The 22,176-nt window shown below is 39.9% G+C and overlaps 2 protein-coding genes across 2 annotated transcripts in view; one reads left to right on the top strand and one right to left on the bottom strand.

The window, feature by feature from the left end:
- LOC134356812 (ataxin-7) overlaps nucleotides 1-13,098 on the top strand; it is a 145,132-nt gene extending 132,034 nt beyond the window's left edge. The window contains exons 10-11 of the mRNA XM_063067970.1: nucleotides 1,634-2,615; nucleotides 9,402-13,098. Coding sequence (XP_062924040.1) covers nucleotides 1,634-2,615; nucleotides 9,402-9,419 — 1,000 coding nt within the window. The 3' untranslated portion in view covers nucleotides 9,420-13,098. The remainder of the gene's footprint in view (nucleotides 1-1,633; nucleotides 2,616-9,401) is intronic.
- Nucleotides 13,099-13,627: 529 nt separating this feature from the next.
- Nucleotides 13,628-22,176, bottom strand: part of psmd6 (proteasome 26S subunit, non-ATPase 6) — a 41,358-nt gene continuing 32,809 nt past the window's right edge. The window contains exons 5-8 of the mRNA XM_063067971.1: nucleotides 15,430-15,538; nucleotides 15,060-15,228; nucleotides 14,027-14,104; nucleotides 13,628-13,926 (exon numbers count right to left, since the gene is read on the bottom strand). Of these exons, the coding sequence (XP_062924041.1) occupies nucleotides 13,830-13,926; nucleotides 14,027-14,104; nucleotides 15,060-15,228; nucleotides 15,430-15,538 (453 nt within the window). The 3' untranslated portion in view covers nucleotides 13,628-13,829. The remainder of the gene's footprint in view (nucleotides 13,927-14,026; nucleotides 14,105-15,059; nucleotides 15,229-15,429; nucleotides 15,539-22,176) is intronic.

Here is a 22,176-nt window from a genome sequence, read left to right as displayed (position 1 = left end):
GGTTAACAGGAGGTTAGAATGTGTTGAAAGCCTACTGGGAAAATAAGGAGTCGTAGGTTTGTTGGGAGCTGACATGGACCTGATGGGCTGAGCGGATTCCTTCTGTGAGGTAATACGTAAGACGGTGAGATTGAAGGAAGGTCTGTGGATGGATTTGAAACCAAGGGTGAAAACTTTTGATCCAAATATATCACAGGAGTATGAGTAAACATGACAGTGTGAGGCAGCGCATGAGAATTTTGATTACCTTAATTCTATTGAGAGTAGACTGGAGGAGGAGAGCCAGGAGTATTATGGAATAATCAGGAATATTATGGCATAATCAGGTGTCAGGCTTTAATATATATATAAAAAAAAATTTGTGGGCAGAGCTGAAAAAGCGTGTGCGAGCAAGGAGGCCTACAAACCTGACTCAGTTACACCAGTTCTGTCTGGAGGAATGGAACAAAATTCCAGCAATTTACTGTGAGAAGCTTATGGAAGGCTACCCAAAATGTTTGACCCAAGTTAAACAATTTAAAGGCAATGATACCAAATACTAACAAAGTATATGTAAACTTCTGACCCACTGGGAAAGTGATGAAAGAAATAAAAGCTGTAATAAATCATTCTCTCTACTATTACTCTGCCATTTCACATTCTTAAAATAAAGTAGTGATCCTAACTGACCTAAGACAGGGAATGTTTTCTAGAATTAAATGTCAGGAATTGTAAAAAACTGAGTTTAAATGTATTTGGCTAAGGTGTATGTAAACCTATGACTTCAACTGTGTGTGTGTGTGTGTATATATATATATATATAGATATAGATAGATATATATAGATATAGATATATATATATATATATAGATATATATAGATATAGAGAGAGAGAGGAAAACAGTGGCTCCAGTCTTCCTGTGTATAGTTCATTGAGGGAAATATCTACTTGGCTAAGCAAGGTACTAGTTTGAGGCAGTGCATAAGTTCATAAACTGACAAGTTTCCAAGTGCTAAGAGGCAGTATGCAAGTGAAGGTTTTGAGAAAACTCAACATGAAAGCCATGAGAACTCCTCTGCTGCTTTTCACATATGGAATCTTTCATATCAACCTGACTGCATGTGCAGCCTCGACTTGCATCTCATCTTTTGCTAAAAGGTAACTTCCAAAATTGTAAAAGTTGTCCAGTAATCCACCCTGTCTGGGTAATATGCTGAACACTTTGGATAAATATTGATTCAACACAGAATCTGAACAATACAGAGGAAACTTCTTCATAGTCAGATAGAGCTGAGAGAATAAACCAAATAGCCTGAGATCTGCAAATAGAGCAGATAATGAAAATGTAAGGAGACTATGAAACTGAAACGGTGAGATTATTCTTTAAAGTCAAAAGATTAGACCTCTGAAAATAAAAATAGTTAAATTGTAGATTGATTAATTTAGTGATTAATTTTATTACTCTACAAGCTGAAAATATTAAACCTTAGATTTTAATCGTATCTGTTAACTAGATAGATAATGGTGGCTAAATTAAATCATTGTTTTTTACCAAGTTTTTGTCTAGATGGGTATTTGTGAAGTCAGTTTTCAGTTAAAATACTCAATTTTGAAAGTTAAAAAAAATGTTGATTTTTTTTTTATCTCTTTCAGAAAAATTCCTCCTGCAGTGGATAGTCCAACATCGACACAGTCAGTCCCTCACAGCACTGGCATGATTCCCTCACAGCAGTCGCATTCCAGTGTCAATACTGCAGGTTTTGTCTCCTCTACAACAGTGTCCTCCTCATTGACATCTCCAGTGTTGGTTTCTTCTCCATTTACATCAATCGAAAGTAAATCTGTGCTATCATATGCAACTACTCTGAATGCTCACCCTGCTGCCTTGGGCGCCATGGACCCTGCTTATTGTATGCAATCTAGACATATATCTTCACCTTCTGTGATGCCTTCTGGGCTTTCTTCAGTTCCTTCACATGTGTTTAATAAACCTCAAAAAGTGAAACCCAGCAAGTCTTTTAAACCTAAAGACCCTTCATCTACCAGCAGTAACAGTAATAGTAACTCCAGTAGCAACAATAACAGCAGCAGTTCTGGAAAGAAGAGAAAAAATATTTCTGCACTGCCATTGCATTCTTCCACTCATTCCGCAGAATCTCTGAAGAAAAATTGTGTGAATTCTGGAAATCTAGGGACGTCTAATTACTCATCATGTGTCTCATCATCTCACAGCAGTACCCACAGCATTGGCCTCAATTGTACAAACAAAATTAATTCTTTAGGTTTCAAACATGACCAGTCAGGAAAAGGGCTTCAAATGGGGATTCCTGCAGAATCGATTAAACGGATGAGTGTGGTTATGAACAGTAGTGATTCCACTCTTTCACTAGGGCCATTTGTCCATCAATCCAGCGAACAATCCGCAAACTTGCATGGTAGCTTTTCACACCCACATGTACCACTGGACAAGCTGGAAGGGAAAAAACGGAAAAGCTCACCAGGTTCAAGCACCATTAACACTGGTAACAAATCGAACAAGATCGCCAAATCACCTGTGGTAAACAATGTTCATTCGAAGCAGGCTAGTATGATCCCAGGAACTCCAGGGATTTCCAACAACACTCTCCTCCATCAGGTATGAAATAGAAATGTATGACAAAGTTGCCATGTGTTAAGAGTACCTCTCAATCCTGTTCCCACCATATAATTTTGGTTAGGTTTGGAATTTGCCAAATATTAAATTATACTATTGTTATGCAAACATTTCTATTGCCTTTAATGTTGTCCTATTTAATCTATTTGTTCCTACAACAGCCTACAAGTTCTTGAAAATCAAGGACTTTGCACCAAAATTATAACTTTATCTCATTTGTTCTTGATTAGTGCAGTACTCTTGGTATTATCTGTGAAATATAACAAAAATGATGCTTTCATGTTGTGAAGAATGTTAATAATTTAAGTTTTTATATTGTATTCTGTTTCAATGTTGGAGGTCAGAATTTAGCAGCGACCCTACTTTGTCAGCAAGAATATCTGTCTTATCTTCCTCTTGAACAACAAGTGAAATCCATAAGGAGCTGTTCAGGGTAAATGGGGTTAAAGGACTTTTGTATCTGAGCAATCTAATAGTTTTCTAGTTTTATTAGTGGCTATTATCAGCTAGACACTTCGTACTGAAAATGTTGACTGAGGAGTTTTACAAATTTCTTGGGCTTGGCAAGCTGCATTTATAGTCCAACATGTCTCTACTACTTCCAAATGTACCTACGGGGGTGTTTTTATTACGAAGACCAATTCTGTTGAAGGTAGCTTGCATAAACAACAGCAACACACATCAAAGTTGTAGGTGAACGCAGCAGGCCAGGCAGCATCTCTAGGAAGAGGTACAGTCGACGTTTTGGGCCGAGACCCTTCGTCAGGACTAACTGAAAGAAGAGCTAGTAAGAGATTTGAAAGTGGGAGGGGGAGATCCAAAATGATAGGAGAAGACGGGAGGGGGAGGGATGGAGCCAAGAGCTGGACAGGTGATTGGCAAAAGGGATATGAGAGGATCATGGGACAGGAGGCCCAGGGAGAAGGAAAAGGGGGCCTTGTGGATATTTAAGCACACCCTCTTCCCTAATTGAAGAAAAAGTTTGCAACTCATTTAACCATATAACCATATAACAATTACTGCACGGAAACAGGCCATCTCAGCCCTTCTAGTCCGTGCCGAACTCTTACTCTCACCTAGTCCCACCGACCTGCACTCAGCCCATAACCCTCCATTCCTTTCCTGTCCATATATCTATCCAATTTAACTTTAAACGACAACATTGAACCTGCCTCAACCACTTTTGCTGGAAGCTCATTCCACACAGCTACCACTCTCTGAGTAAAGTTCCACCTCATGTACCCCTAAATCTTTGCCCTTTAACTCTCAACTCATGTCCTCTTGTTTGAATTTCCCCCATTCTCAATGGAAAAGCCTATCCACGTCAACTCTTATCAATCCCCCTCATAATGTTAAACACCTCTTTCAAGTCCCCCGCAACCTTCTACGCTCCAAAGAATAAAGACCTAACTTGTTCAACCTTTCTCTGTAACTTAGGAGGTGAAACCAAGGCAACATTTTAGTAAATCTCCTCTACTCTCTCAATTTTATTGACATCTTTCCTATAATTCGGTGACCAGAACTGTACACAATACTCCAAATTTGGCCTTACCAATGCCTTATACAATTTCAACATTGGATCCCAACTCCTATACTCAATGCTCTGATTAATAAAGGCCAGCATACCAAAAGCTTTCTTCACCACCCTATCCACATGAGATTCCACCTTCAGGAAACTATGCACCATTATTCCTAGATCCCTCTGTTCTACAGCATTCTTCAGTGCCCTACCATTTACCATGTATGTCCTATTTTGATTAGTTCTACCAAAATGTAGCACCTCACATTTTTCGGCATTAAACTCCATCTGCCATCTTTCAGCCCACTCTTCTAAGTGGCCTAAATCTCTCTGCAAGCTTTGAAAACCTACTTCATTATCCACAATGCCACCATCTTAGTATCACCTGCATACTTACTAATCCAATTTACTACCCCATCATCCAGATCATTAATATATATGACAAACAACATTGGACCCAGTACAGATCCCTGAGACACACCACTACACACCGTCCTCCAATTTGACACACAGTTATCCACTACTACGCTCTGGCATCTCCCATCCAGCCACTGCTGAATCCATTTTACTACTTTGATATTAATGCCTAACGATTGAATCTTTCTAACTAACCTTCCGTGTGGAACCTTGTCAAAGGTCTTACTGAAGTCCATATAGACAACATCCACCGCTTTACCCTCGTCAACTTTCCTAGTAACCTCATCAAAAGATTCAATAAGGTTTGTCAAACATGAGCTTCTACGCACAGATCCATGTTGACTGTTCCTAATCAGACCCTGTCTATCCTGATAATTATATATACCATCTCTAAGAATACTTTCCATCAATTTACCCACCACTGACATCAAACTCACAGGCCGATAATTGCTAGGTTTACTCTTAGAACCCTTTTTAAACAATGGAACCACATGAGCAATACGCCAATCCTCTGGTACCATGCCAGTTTCTAATGACATTTGAAGTATGCTGTCAGAGCCCCTGCTATTTCCACACTAACTTCCCTCAAGGTCCTAGGGAATATCTTGTCCGGACCCAGAGACTTATCCACTTTTATATTCCTTAAAAGCACCAATACTTCCCCTTCTTTAATTGTCATACTTTCCATAACTACCCTTCTTGTTTCCTTTACCTTACACAATTCGATATCCTTCGCCTTAGTGAATACCGAAGAAAAGAAATTGTTCAAAATCTCCCCCATCTCTTTTGGCTCCACTTATAGCCGTCCACTCTGATTCTCTAAGGGACCAATTTTATCCCTCACTATCCTTTTGCTATTAATACAACTGTAGAAACCCTTTGGATTTATTTTCACCTTACTTGTTAAAGCGGCCTCATATCTTTTAGCTTTTCTAATTTCTTTCTTGAGATTCTTTTTACATTCTTTATATTCCTCGAGCACCTCATTAACTCCAAGCTGCCTGTATTTATTGTAGATCCCTCTCTTTTTCTGAATCAAGTTTCCTATATCCCTTGAAAACCATGGCTCTCTCAAACTTTTAACCTTTCCTTTCAACCTAACAGGAACGTAAAGATCCTGTACCCCCAAAATTTCACCTTTAAATGATCTCGATTTCTCTATTGCATCCTTCCCATAATACAAATTGTCCCAATCCACTCCTTCTAAATCCTTTCGCATCTCCTCAAAGTTAGCCTGGGTCCAGTCCTATCCTTCTCCATAATTATATTGAAACTAATGGTATTGTGATCACTGGACTCGAAGTGCTCCCCAACACATACCTCTGTCACCTGCCCTATCTCATTCCCTAACAGGTGTTCCAACACTGCCCCTTCTCTAGTTGGTACCTGTATGTATTGCTGCAAAAAAACTGTCTTGCACACATTTGACAAACTCCAAACCATCCAGCCCTTTTACAGAATGGGCATCCCAGTCTATGTGTGGAAAATTAAAATCTCCCACAATCGCAACCTTGCGCTTACTACAAATATCTGCTATCTCCTTACAAGTTTGCTCCTCCAATTCTTGCTCCCCATTAGGTGGTCTATAATACACCCCTATAAGCATCACTGCACCTTTCCTATTCCTCAATTCCACCCAAGTAGCCTCCTTGGACGAGTCCTCTAATCTATCCTGTCAAAGCACCGCTGTTATATTTTCTCTGACAAGCAATGCAACACCTCCCCCTCTTGCCCCTCCTATTCTATCACACCTGAAGCAACGAAATCCTGGAATATTTTGGTTGCCAATCACACCCCTCCTGCAACCACGTTTCACTAATAGTTACAACATCATATTTCCAGGTATCAATCCATGCTCTCAGCTCATCCACCTTTCTTACAATGCTCCTAGCATTAAAATAGATGCATTTAAGAAACTCTCCATCTCTTACTGTTTATCCTTAATGGAGCAAACAACTTTGTTATCTTTTTCTTCCTTATCCCCTACATCTCTGGTCTGTGTGCTCCTGATCTCTGTCCCCTGCCTATCCTCCCTCACACACTGTCTACTAGCTTTCTTTATTTGTGATCTAACCTCCTCTCTCCGAGTCTCTTTAATTTGATTCCCATCCCCCAACCATTCTAGTTTAAAGTCTCCTCAGTAGCCTTCGCAAATCTCCCCGCCAGGATATTGGTCCCCCTTGGATTCAAGTGTAACCCGTCCTTTTTGTACAGGTCACACCTGCGCCAAAAGAGGTCCCAATGATCCAAAAACTTGAATCCCTGCCCCCTGCTCCAATCCCTCAGCCACACATTTATCCTCCACCTCATTGTATTCCTACTCTCACTGTCGCATAGCATAGGCAGTAATCCTGAGATTACTACCTTTGTAGTTCTTTTTCTCAACTCCCTTCTTAACTCCCTATATTCTCCTTTCAGGACCTCTCCCCTTTTCCTACCTATGTCATTGGTACCTATATGTACCACGACCTCTGACTCCTCTCCCTCCCATTTCAGGATATCTTGGACGCGATCAGAAACATCCCAGACCCTGGCACCAGGGAGGCAAACTACCATCTGGGTCTCCGGACTGCGTCCACAGAATCGCCTATCTGACCCCCTAACTATCGAGTTCCCTACTACTACTGCCCTCCTCTTCCTTTCCCTACCCTTCTGAGCTACAGGGCCAGACTCAGTGCCGGAGGCACGGCCATTGTAGCTTCCCCCAGGTAAGCTGTCCCCCCCAACAGTACTCAAACAGGAGTACTTATTGACAAGGGGCACAGCCACCAGGATACTCTCTATTACCTGACTCTTCCTCTTCCCCCTCCTAACCGTGACCCACTTGTCTGCCTCCCGTAGCCCCGGTGTGACCATCTGCCTGTAACTCCTCTCTATCACCTCCTCACTCTCCCTGACCAGACGAAGGTCATCGAGCTGCAGCTCCAGTTCCCTAACACGGTCTCTTAGGAGCTGCAGCTCGGCACACCTGGCGCAGATGTGGACATCTGGGAGGCTGGGAGACTCCACGTCCTCCCACATCCGACACCGAGAACAACAAGCTGCCCTCCCACTCATACTTCCCCCTCTCCTCAAATAGCAACAAAAAATGAATACCAAACCTTCCTTGCCTCGCCCGTTTCCGCCAAAGCCCTTAAGCCTTCACTCTGCTCTCGGCTCACTCCACCGCCCGCTGTATATGGCTCTGTTCCTTTTAAGTCTTCTGCGCTTCACTGCCCGATATCATAAGCCTGCGCAGTCCCGCCTCTCTGAACGCCAATGGGAAAAAAAATGAAAAATTCAAAATGGCTTCTTTTGCACTCCTGCTCCGATTCTCAGACTTCTCTGAATTCTATTTGGTCATATGGAAAATTTAACTATTGCATTTCACTTGTAAACAACATTCTTGGCTAGAGGTGATCAGTTGTCTTTTATTGTTAAATGATTCCTGTCTTTTTATTTACAATATTACCGAGCAAACCTCAATATGCACCAATTTCCATTAAAAGCATTTTTTTAAAAATCAGGTAACAGGCTAATTGGGTGATGCAGGGTAAAATGTCTTTTGTTGCTCTTTCTGTTTAAGAACCTTTAAAATTAATATTTGTTGCTAAAATGAAAAGTTTTAGTTGTTGGAGGCTGATCATTTTATGAAGACATCAATGCAGGAGTCCCTTAGAGCAGTATCTTTGGCCCAACCATGTCAGTTTCATGGATGACCTTCCTTTGCCAGGTAGTTGGATGTTCATTGATTAAACAATTCATTTCCATTTGCAACTCTATAGAAAATAAAGCAGGCCATGCCAGCATAACATAAAAATATTTCAGTCCTGGGTTGATAAATGGTAAGCAACTTACTGTATGTACCTCAAGTTTAAGACTGTGATATTCTGGCAACCCACTCTTGACTTGCAATGGTATTTCCATCTCCAGAAATATTCTACAAGTCACCATTGACCAGAAACTCGAAGTCTGAGGCTGGGCATCCTGTAGCAGGTGGTTCACCAGTCTGGAATGTGATGGCCAGTCTGGAGGCAGCTCCAACGATATTCAAAAAGATTGATAGCTTTCAGTACACAGCAGTCTGGTCTATTGACATGTCTTTCACAACTACATATTCACTTTACACACCTTGGCATACCATGACAGGTAGTTTTTTGTTACAGCTTTTTTAACAACCTGATCCTTGAAGCACTGGTAAGGTAACTTGAGATTTTTGTGCTTGAATGATTTTAAACTTTGTTTTATCAGTGACTTATCAGACAGCCACTTGGATCTTACCATAATAGAAATGTCAGAAGTTATTACTTAGGGTAAGTGAGATGAGGTTTAGAGGGGAAGTGAGGAAGAATTTTTCAAATAAGGTGGATAAAATGTGGAATGCAGTATCTGAGTGGGGAACATATACTCTTACATTTAGTAGTAACTAGACTAATACTTGAATTAGTAAGGCACATATAAAACAAGGTTCTGGTAAATGGGGTAACTCTAGGCGGGTAATCAATAGTTAACATGGATGCGATGGGCTAAAGACCCTCTTTCTGTGCTAATTCTGATCTCTACAACTGTTGTGAGTGCCACTTTCTGTAGATCTGTCCAAATCACTTAGAAATAAAATGCCATTCCTTCACTGTTACTGAGTATAAATTCCGGAATTGCCTACAGCATGGAACTGTTGTGCTTTGGGGTGTCCCACCATCATCTTCCAAAGGGCAATTAATGCTGGCTTTATTTATTAATTCATTTTCAGTGTGCTTTCTTTAAGAGTAGGGATTGTTGTAAGCTAAATTAGGTAAGCAGTCTTCTACTGTTTATATTGTGAATTTAATGATTGGACCGTTATTTTTTTTCAGCCAAAGGCTCGACCATGATAACAAATGTTCTTCTGGAAGAAACTGGACATCTTTTTTGAAAATTGAAAAATAGGCACTCTGAACTGCAAGAAGCCTTGGAGTTTTCTCAACTTCCCTTGTTCCTCAGGTCTGTGGACAGTAGAATCAAAATTGTATACAGGTTCAGAAGCCAAGTTTGTGGAAATGTCACTTTATGTGGTGGCACGTTTTAAATTGAATTGACATGGACATTATGGATAAAATTGGGCTTGCAGTTGTTCAAATCAGTATTAAGTATTAGGTACGTAGATAGAAGAATGACTACTGATCTGAGAATTATGCAAAGGTTCAGTTTTTAACTATTTACTGCTGATGGGTGCATTTGCTACAGTTTTGGATGTTGAACTGCCAAATGTTTAAGCATAATTACTATTTTAATGGGAATTCCATAGCCCCTTAACATCTACTGGAAATTTATATCACAGAGCAGATATGTTGTATTTATTTTTTCCAAGAGATGTGTGTACTTTGTCTACAGTTGAACTAAACAGTTGCCAAGTATGCTGACTTGTGTCAGGTTGATATTTTGATGTTTTTTTGTTAAATCCACAAATCTTGGCTTTTTTGTGCAGAAAATTGTGGAAATAAAATAACAACGGGAAGTTAGTCCAGCAAATGATTTGCTTATAGTGAGTACTTAAAAAAAATTGTGTAAATTCTAACTAATCCCTGGCTAGAAATACAGCAGACTGGAGAGCTGGAAAAGGTTGCATCATGTAGGGACTACAGATGCACCAACTTTAAGTTTATGAATAAGACATTATGACGTGGATTTATTTTGTACTGTGTATATGGTACAAATTACTGGGGTTCGGTGGCATTTGCAGCTTGGTCTTGCCTGTTTTAAAAGGTGAGAAAATAAAATTTTAGTGTATGCTGCTTCCTCCCCTAATGGCTTATCAGTAGTCCACAATATTTTTTGCACTAATAGATTATATCCATACTCCCACTTTGGAATAAATTTTAATAAAAAGGGATGGTGTTGTAAGTTTGTCAAATAAACAAAAGATATGTTAAATCAGGGATTTCAAAATGAAATTGAAATGAAAATTTCCATAAAAATGTTTAAAATGACCACTTTAGTGAATATTTGCACACTTTTCAACATTTTCCCTGTTGGTCTAAAAATTGGGGAGCATATCAGAAGAAAGCAAATTTTTGCAATGTCAGCTTAGTGTTGTCTTTTTCTCCCAAATCTAGATTTTAGGACAAATTATGCACAGTCTGGAGAATGTGAGCATACACTAATACAGTTTGCCCAGTTAACCTTAATTTTTTGTGGGCAGTGTAGTGAATTCTATATAAATTTTAAAAATATAAAATAGTGTATAGCTAAAATACTCTTAGAATCATTGTTGTATAAATGGCAGGAAAACAATAAAAGGAGCCACATTTTGCAGTTATTCACAGAACAGTTCACGCTGGTGACCAAGTAATAATGCCATTTCCAAAAGGCTATTAAGAAAATTCTTAAAGGAAAGAAAAATGCCCCTCTCTGCTGTAATAAATGGCACACCTTTTGCATCCAAGTAGATATTTTAAAACTGGCTTATACTGAAGCTAGCTTGTTCCTTTGGTACAGTTACCAATTGTAACTCTGTTTTCTTACCCCAATTTTCAACAAGCTAAGAGATAAAGTATGTCACAATTTTTGTACCTTTTATTTTGAATTTTCTTGTTTAATGGATTATACAAAAGTATGGAAATATCCCTATTTCAGAATGCATATTTTGTTAAAATTGTACATATTAAATATGTATTTTTGCACAGGTCATTTTCTTATATCCAGTTTTGGTACAATTTTGAAATCATCTGGTATTTATTTATTTAGGAATTAATAAATAACAGGTAAATGTACCTTATTGTTTAGATATTCACTGCCCAGTTAATGCAAAATACCTGCAGTACAAGATTTTTGGGGGCACTTTTTATAAAAACTTTCATCCATTTTGGAACTTGGGAGTGAAATGATTTATTTTTTGGAAGTGGGGGAGGGGAAGAGAAGAGAGCCTCAAAACTATTTCACTAATATATATTCATTTGTTGTCTAACTCCCAATGTAACAAAATCATTAATAAAAACCATCCCAGACCCATCTGAAAAACCACTTGAACATTTTGCAGCTTTTAGTCAAAAGTTAAAGTGCCTGATAGTTGCTTCAAAATGACTGTTTAAAATGAGCATTTAAAAATATTTAAATGTTCACTTTTGATTAGGAGCTTGTTTTTTTCCACCTAGTGAGTTCCTAATATTTCTTATTATGCTTAAACTTTAAAATAATTTGGAATCAGTAAATCTTTCACTTGTGAAATGAAACCAATTTTTGATTTGTATGTATATTTGTATGTGGTTATACCACCAGCCAAGAGCAAAACAAAAAGGCCTTTACATTTCTGTACCTTTGTTGAAATACCATGTTTTAAATAATTTTGACTATGAAAGAGGTCTAAAGCACTATTGCTCATTAAAATAATTGTACTTTTGAGCTTTACCCATGGTCCCATAGTATCTAATACTACTGGAATGTAAATATTCTCATCGTGACAATTTTGAAGGTGATGGTGCCTTTTTGAAAGGAAATATCTTGGATTTTGCTGAGTATCTCCTAAAGTTCTTTGTTGATTAAATAGGGTTAGAAAATGTTCCAGAAAATACAATGTCAACAGTATGTCTTCCCATAAAATAGTTCCTCAGCAAAACCTATACTCATACTGAAAATTCATGAGTTATTTTAAAATGCTGAGTTGATCATTTAGAACACAAGTATTCTTGTCTTAATAGGCACTCAAACCTGAACTGATTCAGGTTTATGTAAGGAATAAAACAATTGCAATGACAAAAGCAATAGAGACATGTGAAGAGTTTAACACTACACATCTCAAATGTGAATGTACGCCTGATAGCAAAGCATCTTGCTCCTGTTCTGAGCTTGGTTCTAAAAGCAACCTCCTGTGTAATAGTGTGAATAGTTTCAGAAGTACGCATAATGAAGCGCACTGGGTCACTATGGTATCAGCTGGACTTTGTGTTGCCTGCTGTATAATTCATGAACAAATGTCATGGGTCAGAATCTTTCGATATTTGAAAATGTATAGTCTATTTGTTTTGTAACAAGGTCTGTAAATAAAAATAATTTATACTGTTATTTATAACAAATCTAGTCTCTGTCTACTATTTGGGAATTAAAATACAAAATCTACTAAAGCCTTGACATGTTGATTTTATCCCTGATAAAGTGACAGTTTGGCTTAGGTAGGAAACAATTTATGGATCATTGCCTGGTACAATTTCATATTTTAGGATGGTCTCCTTTTAAAATTTAAATTAGGATGCTATGGTTCATTTGAAACTGCATATAAGATTTCTGCCATGTTCTCCTTTAAAATCCTGTTAATTCAGTCCAAGTGCAAAATGCTATTACATTAATATAGAAGATTCTGTTGTATAGTTTAGCTTGAGAGATGAATGTAATGGTGGAGTAAAATTGCTGATACACTCCACTGACCACCTGCAAAAAGAAACTAATTTAGACATGGTCAGTAGTAAAGAAAGGAAATGGTTCTTTATCGGGCGATAAGGAATCGTTTGTGACCTTTAGGTTATCTTTTTAAAAAATTTAAACTCAAACTGTAGCTTTGGCTAAAATTGTTGCACTTTAACTATTTTTTAAATTATTCCTCAATGTGCCTCGCTATGCTTTTTGTAATATAACAATGTCTAATTTCCACACCTTGATCTCATTGCTTTTCAACCCACCCTCTTGCTTTGTATCATTTGTACTTGAATACATCACCTCATATTTAATATCATCCATTCTGCAAATAACATTTGTTAGTGCTATTTGCTTCTCTAACTTCAGAAAACTGCTGATATATACTTGATAGTTGCTGCCTAGAACCCAGTTTAGGCTCTTTTAATTTCCTCCATAAATTTGATTGAGAAGGGGAGGAAATTAACTGAAAAGCTGCTTACCCTCCCGAATGAGTTCTATGTTTGGACTCAAACATTACTTTTTGCAATCTAATAAAATAATGTGTTTCAGCTATGTTTCAAAAGGTGTAAATAACACAGACCTAAATGATAGTGGGAAGAAAACTAAGGCAGTTGAAAACATTTAACTTCCCAGTACAAAATTTAAACACAATTTTAAAAATGGGAAATCAACATTTTAAAGTACTGGAGACAAATTTGAAAACAGGTGTTGGGTGTTTATTTTATATACAGTTGCTCAAATTGTTTACACAGCCAAGTAAACTTTGAAGTCTGTCATACATAAAAGGTTAAACAATGGCACAAACTGAACCCATGATTTGTAAATACTAAGAGAAATAACTAGAACAATTCAAAAGCTAAATGGCCATTGTAGACAGTTATCATCCATTAAACAGATTACATATTTATTACTCGTGACAGTTTTTGGACTCTGTTCAATAGCAGATCTCCCTTCTTTATGGTTTCCTGGTACTGCCAGTTCTTACTGTCAGGCCTGTTAAAGTTAAAGTTAACAATCAGGTCAGTAATACTTGCAAGTTAAAATATTGTAAGAAAAATTTGGTGAAAGTTTGTCAACTTTCTGTAACACATACCTGTTGGTTTCTACTATTTCATTCACCTTATCTATTTTACAATGTAGTCTACCAGCAGCAATGAAACGAGAGAGTTCCCTGTAAATCAAAAAGTTTTACTAACATTAATAAATATTGGAGAAAGTAACCACCCAGTATAAAACTAATCTTGAAGCAGTACCCTTAGTGGTATGCTTAATCAATATCTGGTCAGGAACAGGTCTTGGATTTAAGATCATTTTCAACTGATTTCATTATTCAGCCTTCTTGCACAGATGTTGAAGATTACTATCAATATTCTTATGAATGTTACCAAATGTGAGTTAAGGGTTACATGTCAAGAAGGCTTGATATATTCAAGAAAGTTAAATCAGACAAAATATTAAAATCATGTGGGTATTTAAAAGTAAAACTTAAAATGTCAGGATTTTTAAGTGTAGAAGTCCCTCAAAGTTGCCACACAAATTGATAAAAGTTGCTGAGGAGCATATGTTGTGTTGGCCTTCATTAGTCACAGGATTGAGTTCGAGAGCAGCAAGGTAATGCTGCAGCTCTATAAAACCCTGAACACTTGGAATATTGTGTTTGTCTGGTTGCCTCATTATAGGAAGAATGTGGGAGCTTTAGAGAGGGTGCAGAGATGTGCTATAATGCTGCCTGATTTAGAAAGCATGTCCTATATAAGGATAGGTTGAATGGGCTAGAACTTTCCTCATTGGAGCAGAGGAGGATGAGGTGACATAAAAGATGAGCATAAATCAAGTGGATAGTCAGACCCTTCCCCCACCCCCAGGCAGAAATGACTAATACAGGGTAATTGGGGGGGGGGGGGAAGAGAGGAGGAATGTCAGAGATAAGTTCTGTGTTTTACACAGTAGAACACCCTGCCAGGGATGGTTGAGGAGGCACCTACATTAGGGACATTTAAGAAACTCAGACAGGCACATGGAGGGCCATAATCTTAGAGTAGGTTAAAACATCGTGGGCCCATACTGTGATGTTCAATGTCAGTAAAAGTTTCAATTCAATATACTCAAGATATAAAATTACTTACTGATCAATGAACTCGACACCAACACCAAAGGCTTCAGCCATGTAGGTAAGTGTTAATGAACGATATGATTCCAAGAGCTGACTATATGCTAAGATTCTCATTTCACGTACATAGTAGCGATAATGAGCAGCAAAGAGCCAGTCCTTTTTTAATTCTTGTTCTACTGTGGCTAAAGAGAAAAACACATTTATTAAGAATTTTTTAAATATGCACATAGAACATACACTACAAAAACTGACTAAAAATCATCTTTCATTGCAATAAACTTGTTACCAGTGAAGTTATTTTGATACTAACATTCTATATGCCTAACCTATAGTTTAAAAGTGGCTTTACTGTTTCCACAAAGCCAAAGGTAACAGGTACTCACCAAGAGACTGGAAGAAAACACCATATCGGCACTCATATAATGAAAACAGATATTGTCGGACTGCTGGAAGGCTATGCAGAACTTCAAGGATCTCTGCACCTTTGATGACCTAATTTAAAACAAAGTCTCAATTTAATTTCTCAACAGTTTGCATCAAGCAGAATATGATGGGCTTCATGCAGGATTTGTATCTTTTACATCAACCTCTCCTGGATACACTCAAAAGTCTTTCAATCTCTATTCTGAAAATATCAATTAATTAGAATCCACAGCCTTTGGTGTGAGGGCTCTTATATTTTCATTACCTGTGGAAGGAGTATATGTTTATATCAATAGTCTAGCTGTAATTAAGAATGTGAGCTAGTTTTTAAACCAAGATTTACACTTTTGAATAATTTCTTAACTTAAGTACCTCAATGATACATTTAGTCATTTATGGAAATAACCCTCAATTTAAATCCTTAATCATACTAATAAATCAACACTAATATGGAGATGGGGTGCCACCTGGGTTACAGCATAATGTTCTTTATTTTCATCCTCAGTTGATATTAAAAAATCCTCAATTGAGAAGTTAGTACTATTCAATTAATTAAAAATGTAATGCTTACTAGAAAGAAAATTCCTACAAATTCAGATTATTGTATACTTAAAAACACACAAAAATCTAACTTAGTTCTGATACCCTCAGTTTGAAGTATGTTTATCTCTCCATAGCAAGTATCTGATCTGAATTATCTGTCAGTTTACTCCGTTGTTAGTAAAATCTATCAAATTTTGTCAACAGCTTTGTGATAGAGTGTAAGTGAAACTTCTAAACAGAAAACATTTTTGATAGGCTCTCCTACCTTACATTTTACACTCAATATAGTTTTGAAAATGTTCTTGAATTCTTTAATTATTGGTAATTAGCTGGAGAGTGGTCTATCATGCTGCTTGAGGATGAACCATTACTGGGTCTTTCACAACAGATAGTTATCATTTGCTATGCTACAGAATGCAGGTAGCAATTCTATCCACTGTCCATGTTATTTCTAAAAAGAATTATTCAATTAAGAATACTTTCCTGGCCCTTGCATTTCCTTCTGCCCCCAAATTATATAATTTTTAAAATTTTACTGTTTCCACAAAGCCAAAGGCAATACATGCCAAATTACAAGTCATTGTAAAATAAGTCACCTTTGTCTCAACTGCCAATTATCATGAATGTTTGCTAATTAGTTTCCATCCCTTCTGCAAATGGAATCATTTATTTATAACTCATATCAAATTCCTGATCAGGTTTGCCAGCCCTCGCTAATACACCCATGAAGGACTATAGGGAGCTTGGTAAAATGGCTGATAGTACTTATGCACCTTTGCCAGGCTGAGTGTAGACTATCAGCAGAGCCTCCAGAAGACTCATGTCTATGGCTCCAAACTGAACAATGCTAGGTCTATGTTTTTACCACACACACTTTGGCATGAACGCCAAGAAGTACTGACTGCCATGCAGCTTTGACAGTGCTGGAGCATCAGGACACTGGAAGTCTGTGCCTGCCATGGCCTCCAGTTGCCAGGGTTGGCGATTGTTCATTACAGACAGTGTGCTGCCAGCATTGCCCATTGATTATAAGGCAGAATGCGATGGACCACCAACAGCACCAGGAACCAGACTTATGGGACACGATGCGTGACACTGCTTCAGTGGACATCAACACACAGGGGGCCTTGTCTTGGCTGAAGTTGCTAGACCTCTGCCAAAGGACTGTTAGTAGATCTTAAGAACTGTCAGGTTGAGGATGCAAAAAACATTGGGTCATTACCTGGACCCCCACTAAGTTTCCCTTGAAGACCCTGACTAGTGCATGCACCACCACATGTGAATTCACTTGCCTGCTGGGTGATTTCCAAGCCTCAGCAAGCCCACATTTTCCGCTACAGACACAAAGAATGGGGTCGAGCACTACATTTCCATGACTGGCTCACCAGTCCACGCCTGTGCAAGTAGTCTGTACTCAGAAAAGCTGGTCAGCATGAAGGCTGAGTAGGCTGACATGGAAATGTTTGGCATTGGGTGCAGGTCAATTAGCCTTTGGGTTTCACCCTTCCACATAATCCCCAAGCCAGATGGTGGTTGCTGTCCATGTGGCAATTACTGCTGCCTTAGCAAGGCCACTACCTCCCCACCTTTACCTGTCCCACATATTCAAGGCTTTCTGGCACGTTTAGCCAGAAAGATAATTTTTTTCTAAAGGGCCACCACCAAATGCCTGTGTGCACTGATGACTTTCCCAAAACTGCTAATTATAACCCCATCCGGTTTATTTGGGTTTCTGCACATGCCATCTGGGCTGAAAAATTCCAGTGACTAATGGACTCTGTGTTAAAAGACTTTTTTCTGGACAGCATACTTGCGCCAGCTCATCCAAAGCCAAACACATCACATCTTCGCATACTTTTCATGGGCTACTTACCCTGCTGAATGTCATTTTGGGTTGCTTACTATTGACTTTCTCTGCCACCGCATCTCCACAGAAGTTATGACACCTCTGCTGTCAAAAGCGCCACTATGGACTTGCCACAGCCCCACACTATCAAAACACTAAAAGTTTTTAGGTATGGTGAATTCCTATTACAGGTTCATTCTGTAAGTCGCTAAACTTATGCTCCCCTTATATAGTACTCTTATAGGCAGTGCCCCTAAATGTATGCTTAAGTGGTCACTAGACATAACAGAGCATTTGATGACGACAAACAAGCTTTTTTGAATGTGACCCTACTGATGCACCCAATCCCCAAATAGCCATCACTACCAATGCCTCAGACTATGCTGAGGTGCTGTGCAAGAACAGTTGGTTGGAGGCATGTGGCAACTGCTGGCTTTCATCTGGCATCCCCTCCTCGAGAGGAAGTTCAGCACGTTTGACTGTGAGCTTCTTGGTCTCTGTCCAGCTGTCCGCCATTTTCATTTTTGACCCTAGGTTTGGCATTTCACAGCACTTGTTAACCACAAACCTGTCAAGCACACGATGGCCAAAGCACAATGCCACCTGACCTACATTTTGGAATACACAACTGACATAATAGGACATCAAAGGAAAAAATAATGCAATGGCTGATTGTTTCTCACGGCCTCCTGTTGATGCCATACACAGTGGAGCTGACTATGCTTGCATGGCATCCGAGTAAGCTACCGACCTAGAGGTCCAGGCTTACAGGTCATCAGTCAAGGGCCCACATTTGGCTCACGTCAAGTTCAGAAACACAAGAGTTTCTTTCCTTGCGATGTGTCAACTGGTCGCTCTCACCCCACAGTGTCTGCAAACTGGAGGCTTACTGTTTTTAACTCCATTCACAGCCTTTCTCATCTGGGTGGGAAAGCTTCACAGAAAGTGGGTGCTTTAAAATTTGTGTGGCACAGCCTTAGGAAGGACTCCACTACTGGAGTGCAGCTGATGACTGTCAGCAGATGAAAATTAAGTCATGCTTTGGCTCCATCAGCATCTTTCGAGGTTCCTGCACGATGGTTTGACCATTTCAATATGGAACTGGTTAGTCCTCTCCCCCCACCCCCAAGGTTTCATGCATCTCCTTACCATGGTGGACAGTACCACCAGGTGGCCAGAGGTTGTCCCTCTAGTGTCGATGACAGCTGAGAATGTGGCTTGGGCATTCATCAAAACTGGCTTGCCCTGTTCAGCACTCCATCTGATACTTCTTCCAACTGCGGTCCCCAACTCGCATTGTCGACATCTCAGCCGCAAAGACCCAGTACCACGCTGTTAAATTGCATCACACCGCAGCATTATCACCCACAGTCCAATGGCCTGTGTGAGTGGCTCCCTGACGGACGATCGTCTCCCGTGAGTCCTGCTGGGGCTCAGAATGGCTCCAAAATAGGATTTGCAGTCCTCTGCAGCTGAGTTGGTGTACAGGCAGCCCCCCATTTCCTTCCCACTCTTGATCCACAATTGAGACCCATTATCAGAATCAGGTTTATCATCACTCACATACACCATGTTGTTTGTGTGACAGCAATACAGTACAATAACTAAAATTACTACAGTACTGTGTAAAAGTTTTTGGCACCCTAACTATATACATCAGTGGTCTCCAACCACCGGGCCGCAAAGCATGTGCTACCGGGCCGCGAGGAAACGATATGAGTCAGCTGCACCTTTCCTCATTCCCTGTCACAGCCACTGTTGAGCTTGAACGCACGCGAGGTCATTACGCACGCGTCATCCACGTCAGCGCGGGAAGATCAACTCCTCGAGCTTGCAAATGACGGCGGGCTGAAAAGTATGTTTGACATAACATCTCTGCCAGCATTCAGGATCAAAGTCAAGGCTAAATATCCTGAGATACCCATGAAAGCATTGAAAACATTGCTTCCATTTCCAACATCATATCGCTGCGAAGTGGAGTTTTCTGTAATGAATGCAACGAAAACTAAATTGCGAAATAGACTGGACATAAGGAACCCCCTTCGAGTATCGCTGTCTCCCATCACCGCTCGATAGGACCGTCTTGTTGCAGGGAAACAAGCCCAGGGCTCCTACTGATTCAGCGATATTGGTGTGTTGCAATGATTTTATATGTTCATACGGGGAAAATATGTGCCGTGTGTTTAATACCCAAACGTTACTTAAAATGTTATGATGCTATTGACATATAAGTGACTTATTTAACCATACAACGATTACAGCACGGAAACAGGCCATCTCTGCCCTTCTAGTCCATGCCGAACGCCACTCTCACCTAGTCCCAGCGACCTGCAATCAGCCCACAACCCTCCATTCCTTTCCTGTCCAAATACCTATCCAATTTTTCTTTAAATGATAATATTGAACCTGCCTCTACTACTACTTCTACTGCAAGTTCGTTCAACACTTACTTCAAGCTCCTCTGTCCTCCCCGATAATACTTATCACTATATTCATGCGAGGAAAATATGCGTTGTGTGTTTACTATTAAATTTGTTAGATAAACCCGTTTAGAAACGAAACTGAGTGTATTAGCCACTTATCACCTATATTCCGATTGTGATTAACACCCCCCCCAACAGAATTGCCAAAAATGATTTGTAGAAAAAAATCGGCACGTATCACGCATGCGCACTGGTGCCCGCGCAAGGCTTCATGGTCATTGTAGTCTTACTCGGGGTAAACACAACGTATTTGACCGCTACTCTTGTCCGATGGCAACCCTACCACGCCCCCCCCACCCCCAGGGTTGGCCAGTCCGCAAGAATATTATCAATAATAAACCGGTCCACATTGCAAAAAAGGGTTGGGGACCCCTGATATACATGAACCCAAGACTTTTATACAGTACTGTACTTCATCATGGCATACAGCATTCTTGGGTTCCATTTGACCCATGTTTCACATAACTTGTTTTTGTCTGCCATGATGCACATCAACACTTTATGAAGGCCTGTTCCATGTTTTGGAATGGGGTGAAAAGTATTTTATTGTAGACAGGAACGGTTAGCCCAACGTATTTCTCTAGATCACCTTAAACTAGACCACCAAGACCTGATGGGTCCACTACGAAACCCCCGGATCACAACGTGACCATATGCGTGTCATAGAACATAGAACAGTACAGCACAGTACAGGCCCTTCGGCCCACAATGTTGTGCCGACCCTCAAACCCTGCCTCCTATATAAGCCCCCTCCTTAAATTCCTCCATATACCTGTCTAGTAGTCTCTTAAACTTCACTAGTGTATCTGCCTCCACCACTGACTCAGGCAGTGCATTCCATGCACCAACCACTCTCTGAGTAAAAAACCTTCCTCTAATATTCCCCTTGAAGTTCCCACCCCTTACCTTAAAGCCATGTCCTCTTGTATTGAGCAGTGGTGCCCTGGGGAAGAGGCGCTGGCTATCCACTCTATTCCTCTTATTATCTTGTACACCTCTATTATGTCTCCTCTCATCCTCCTTCTCTCCAAAGAGTAAAGCCCTAGCTCCCTTAATCTCTGATCATAATGCTGTTACGTACCCCGTAACTGGGTTGCCAAACCAGCAGAAATGGACCACTTAGTTGGAGTCTGGATTACTGGAACTAAGAAAGTTTTATTAAAGAAATAAGCAACACAGTACTCTAATCAAAAGGATATAAATGCAACAGTTTAGCAATGATAAAACACACATGTACACAGAACTAGGATAATAGGATCAATCAAGCTTTATCGCAGTCTAGGGGTAAATGATCAGTTTCAAGTGACGCAAGGTTCAGTTCAATTTAGTTCAGTTCAGTTCACAGTAATCGCTGTTGTGCCGTTGGGGCGGGGAGAAGAGAGAGAGCAAAAGCGAATGAATATTCAAAACGGATTCCAAACAGACCTTTGATATTCCTCGCAGTTAGCTTTCGGGCGAGCCCTTTGTAATTTCTTCTGAGGTCACCGACTGTGACCCCTCCGTTCCAGATACGATCGTTCTTCTGCGGTGAACCCGGCATCCAGGCAAGGGCGGACACACACACCGGGTTCCCGCCCGACCGTATCTTTCTACCCTGTGCGTCTATGGCTGGTCCCGCGACCAGACCTCCAAAACTCTCACCAACTTGTGGGGGCACACCGCTTCCAGGGTCTCGTTACCTCGTGGTGTCGTGTGTCTATTGCCTTAGCGAACCTGTCCCTTTTTATCCCCCTGCTGGGGTATCGCCTGTCCATCAAACTTCAAACAGTTCAGGGTTCAAAGCCACCGGTCTCTGACAATACTCGGAACTGTGTCTCCTTTTCGTTAATCCCTCT

The sequence above is a fragment of the Mobula hypostoma genome, chromosome 15 (genome assembly GCF_963921235.1).
Source record: "Mobula hypostoma chromosome 15, sMobHyp1.1, whole genome shotgun sequence".
In the NCBI taxonomy this organism is placed as follows: domain Eukaryota; kingdom Metazoa; phylum Chordata; class Chondrichthyes; order Myliobatiformes; family Myliobatidae; genus Mobula; species Mobula hypostoma.
Note: the sequence above shows the minus strand (reverse complement) of the source record. Positions and strands in the feature narration are given on the sequence as shown.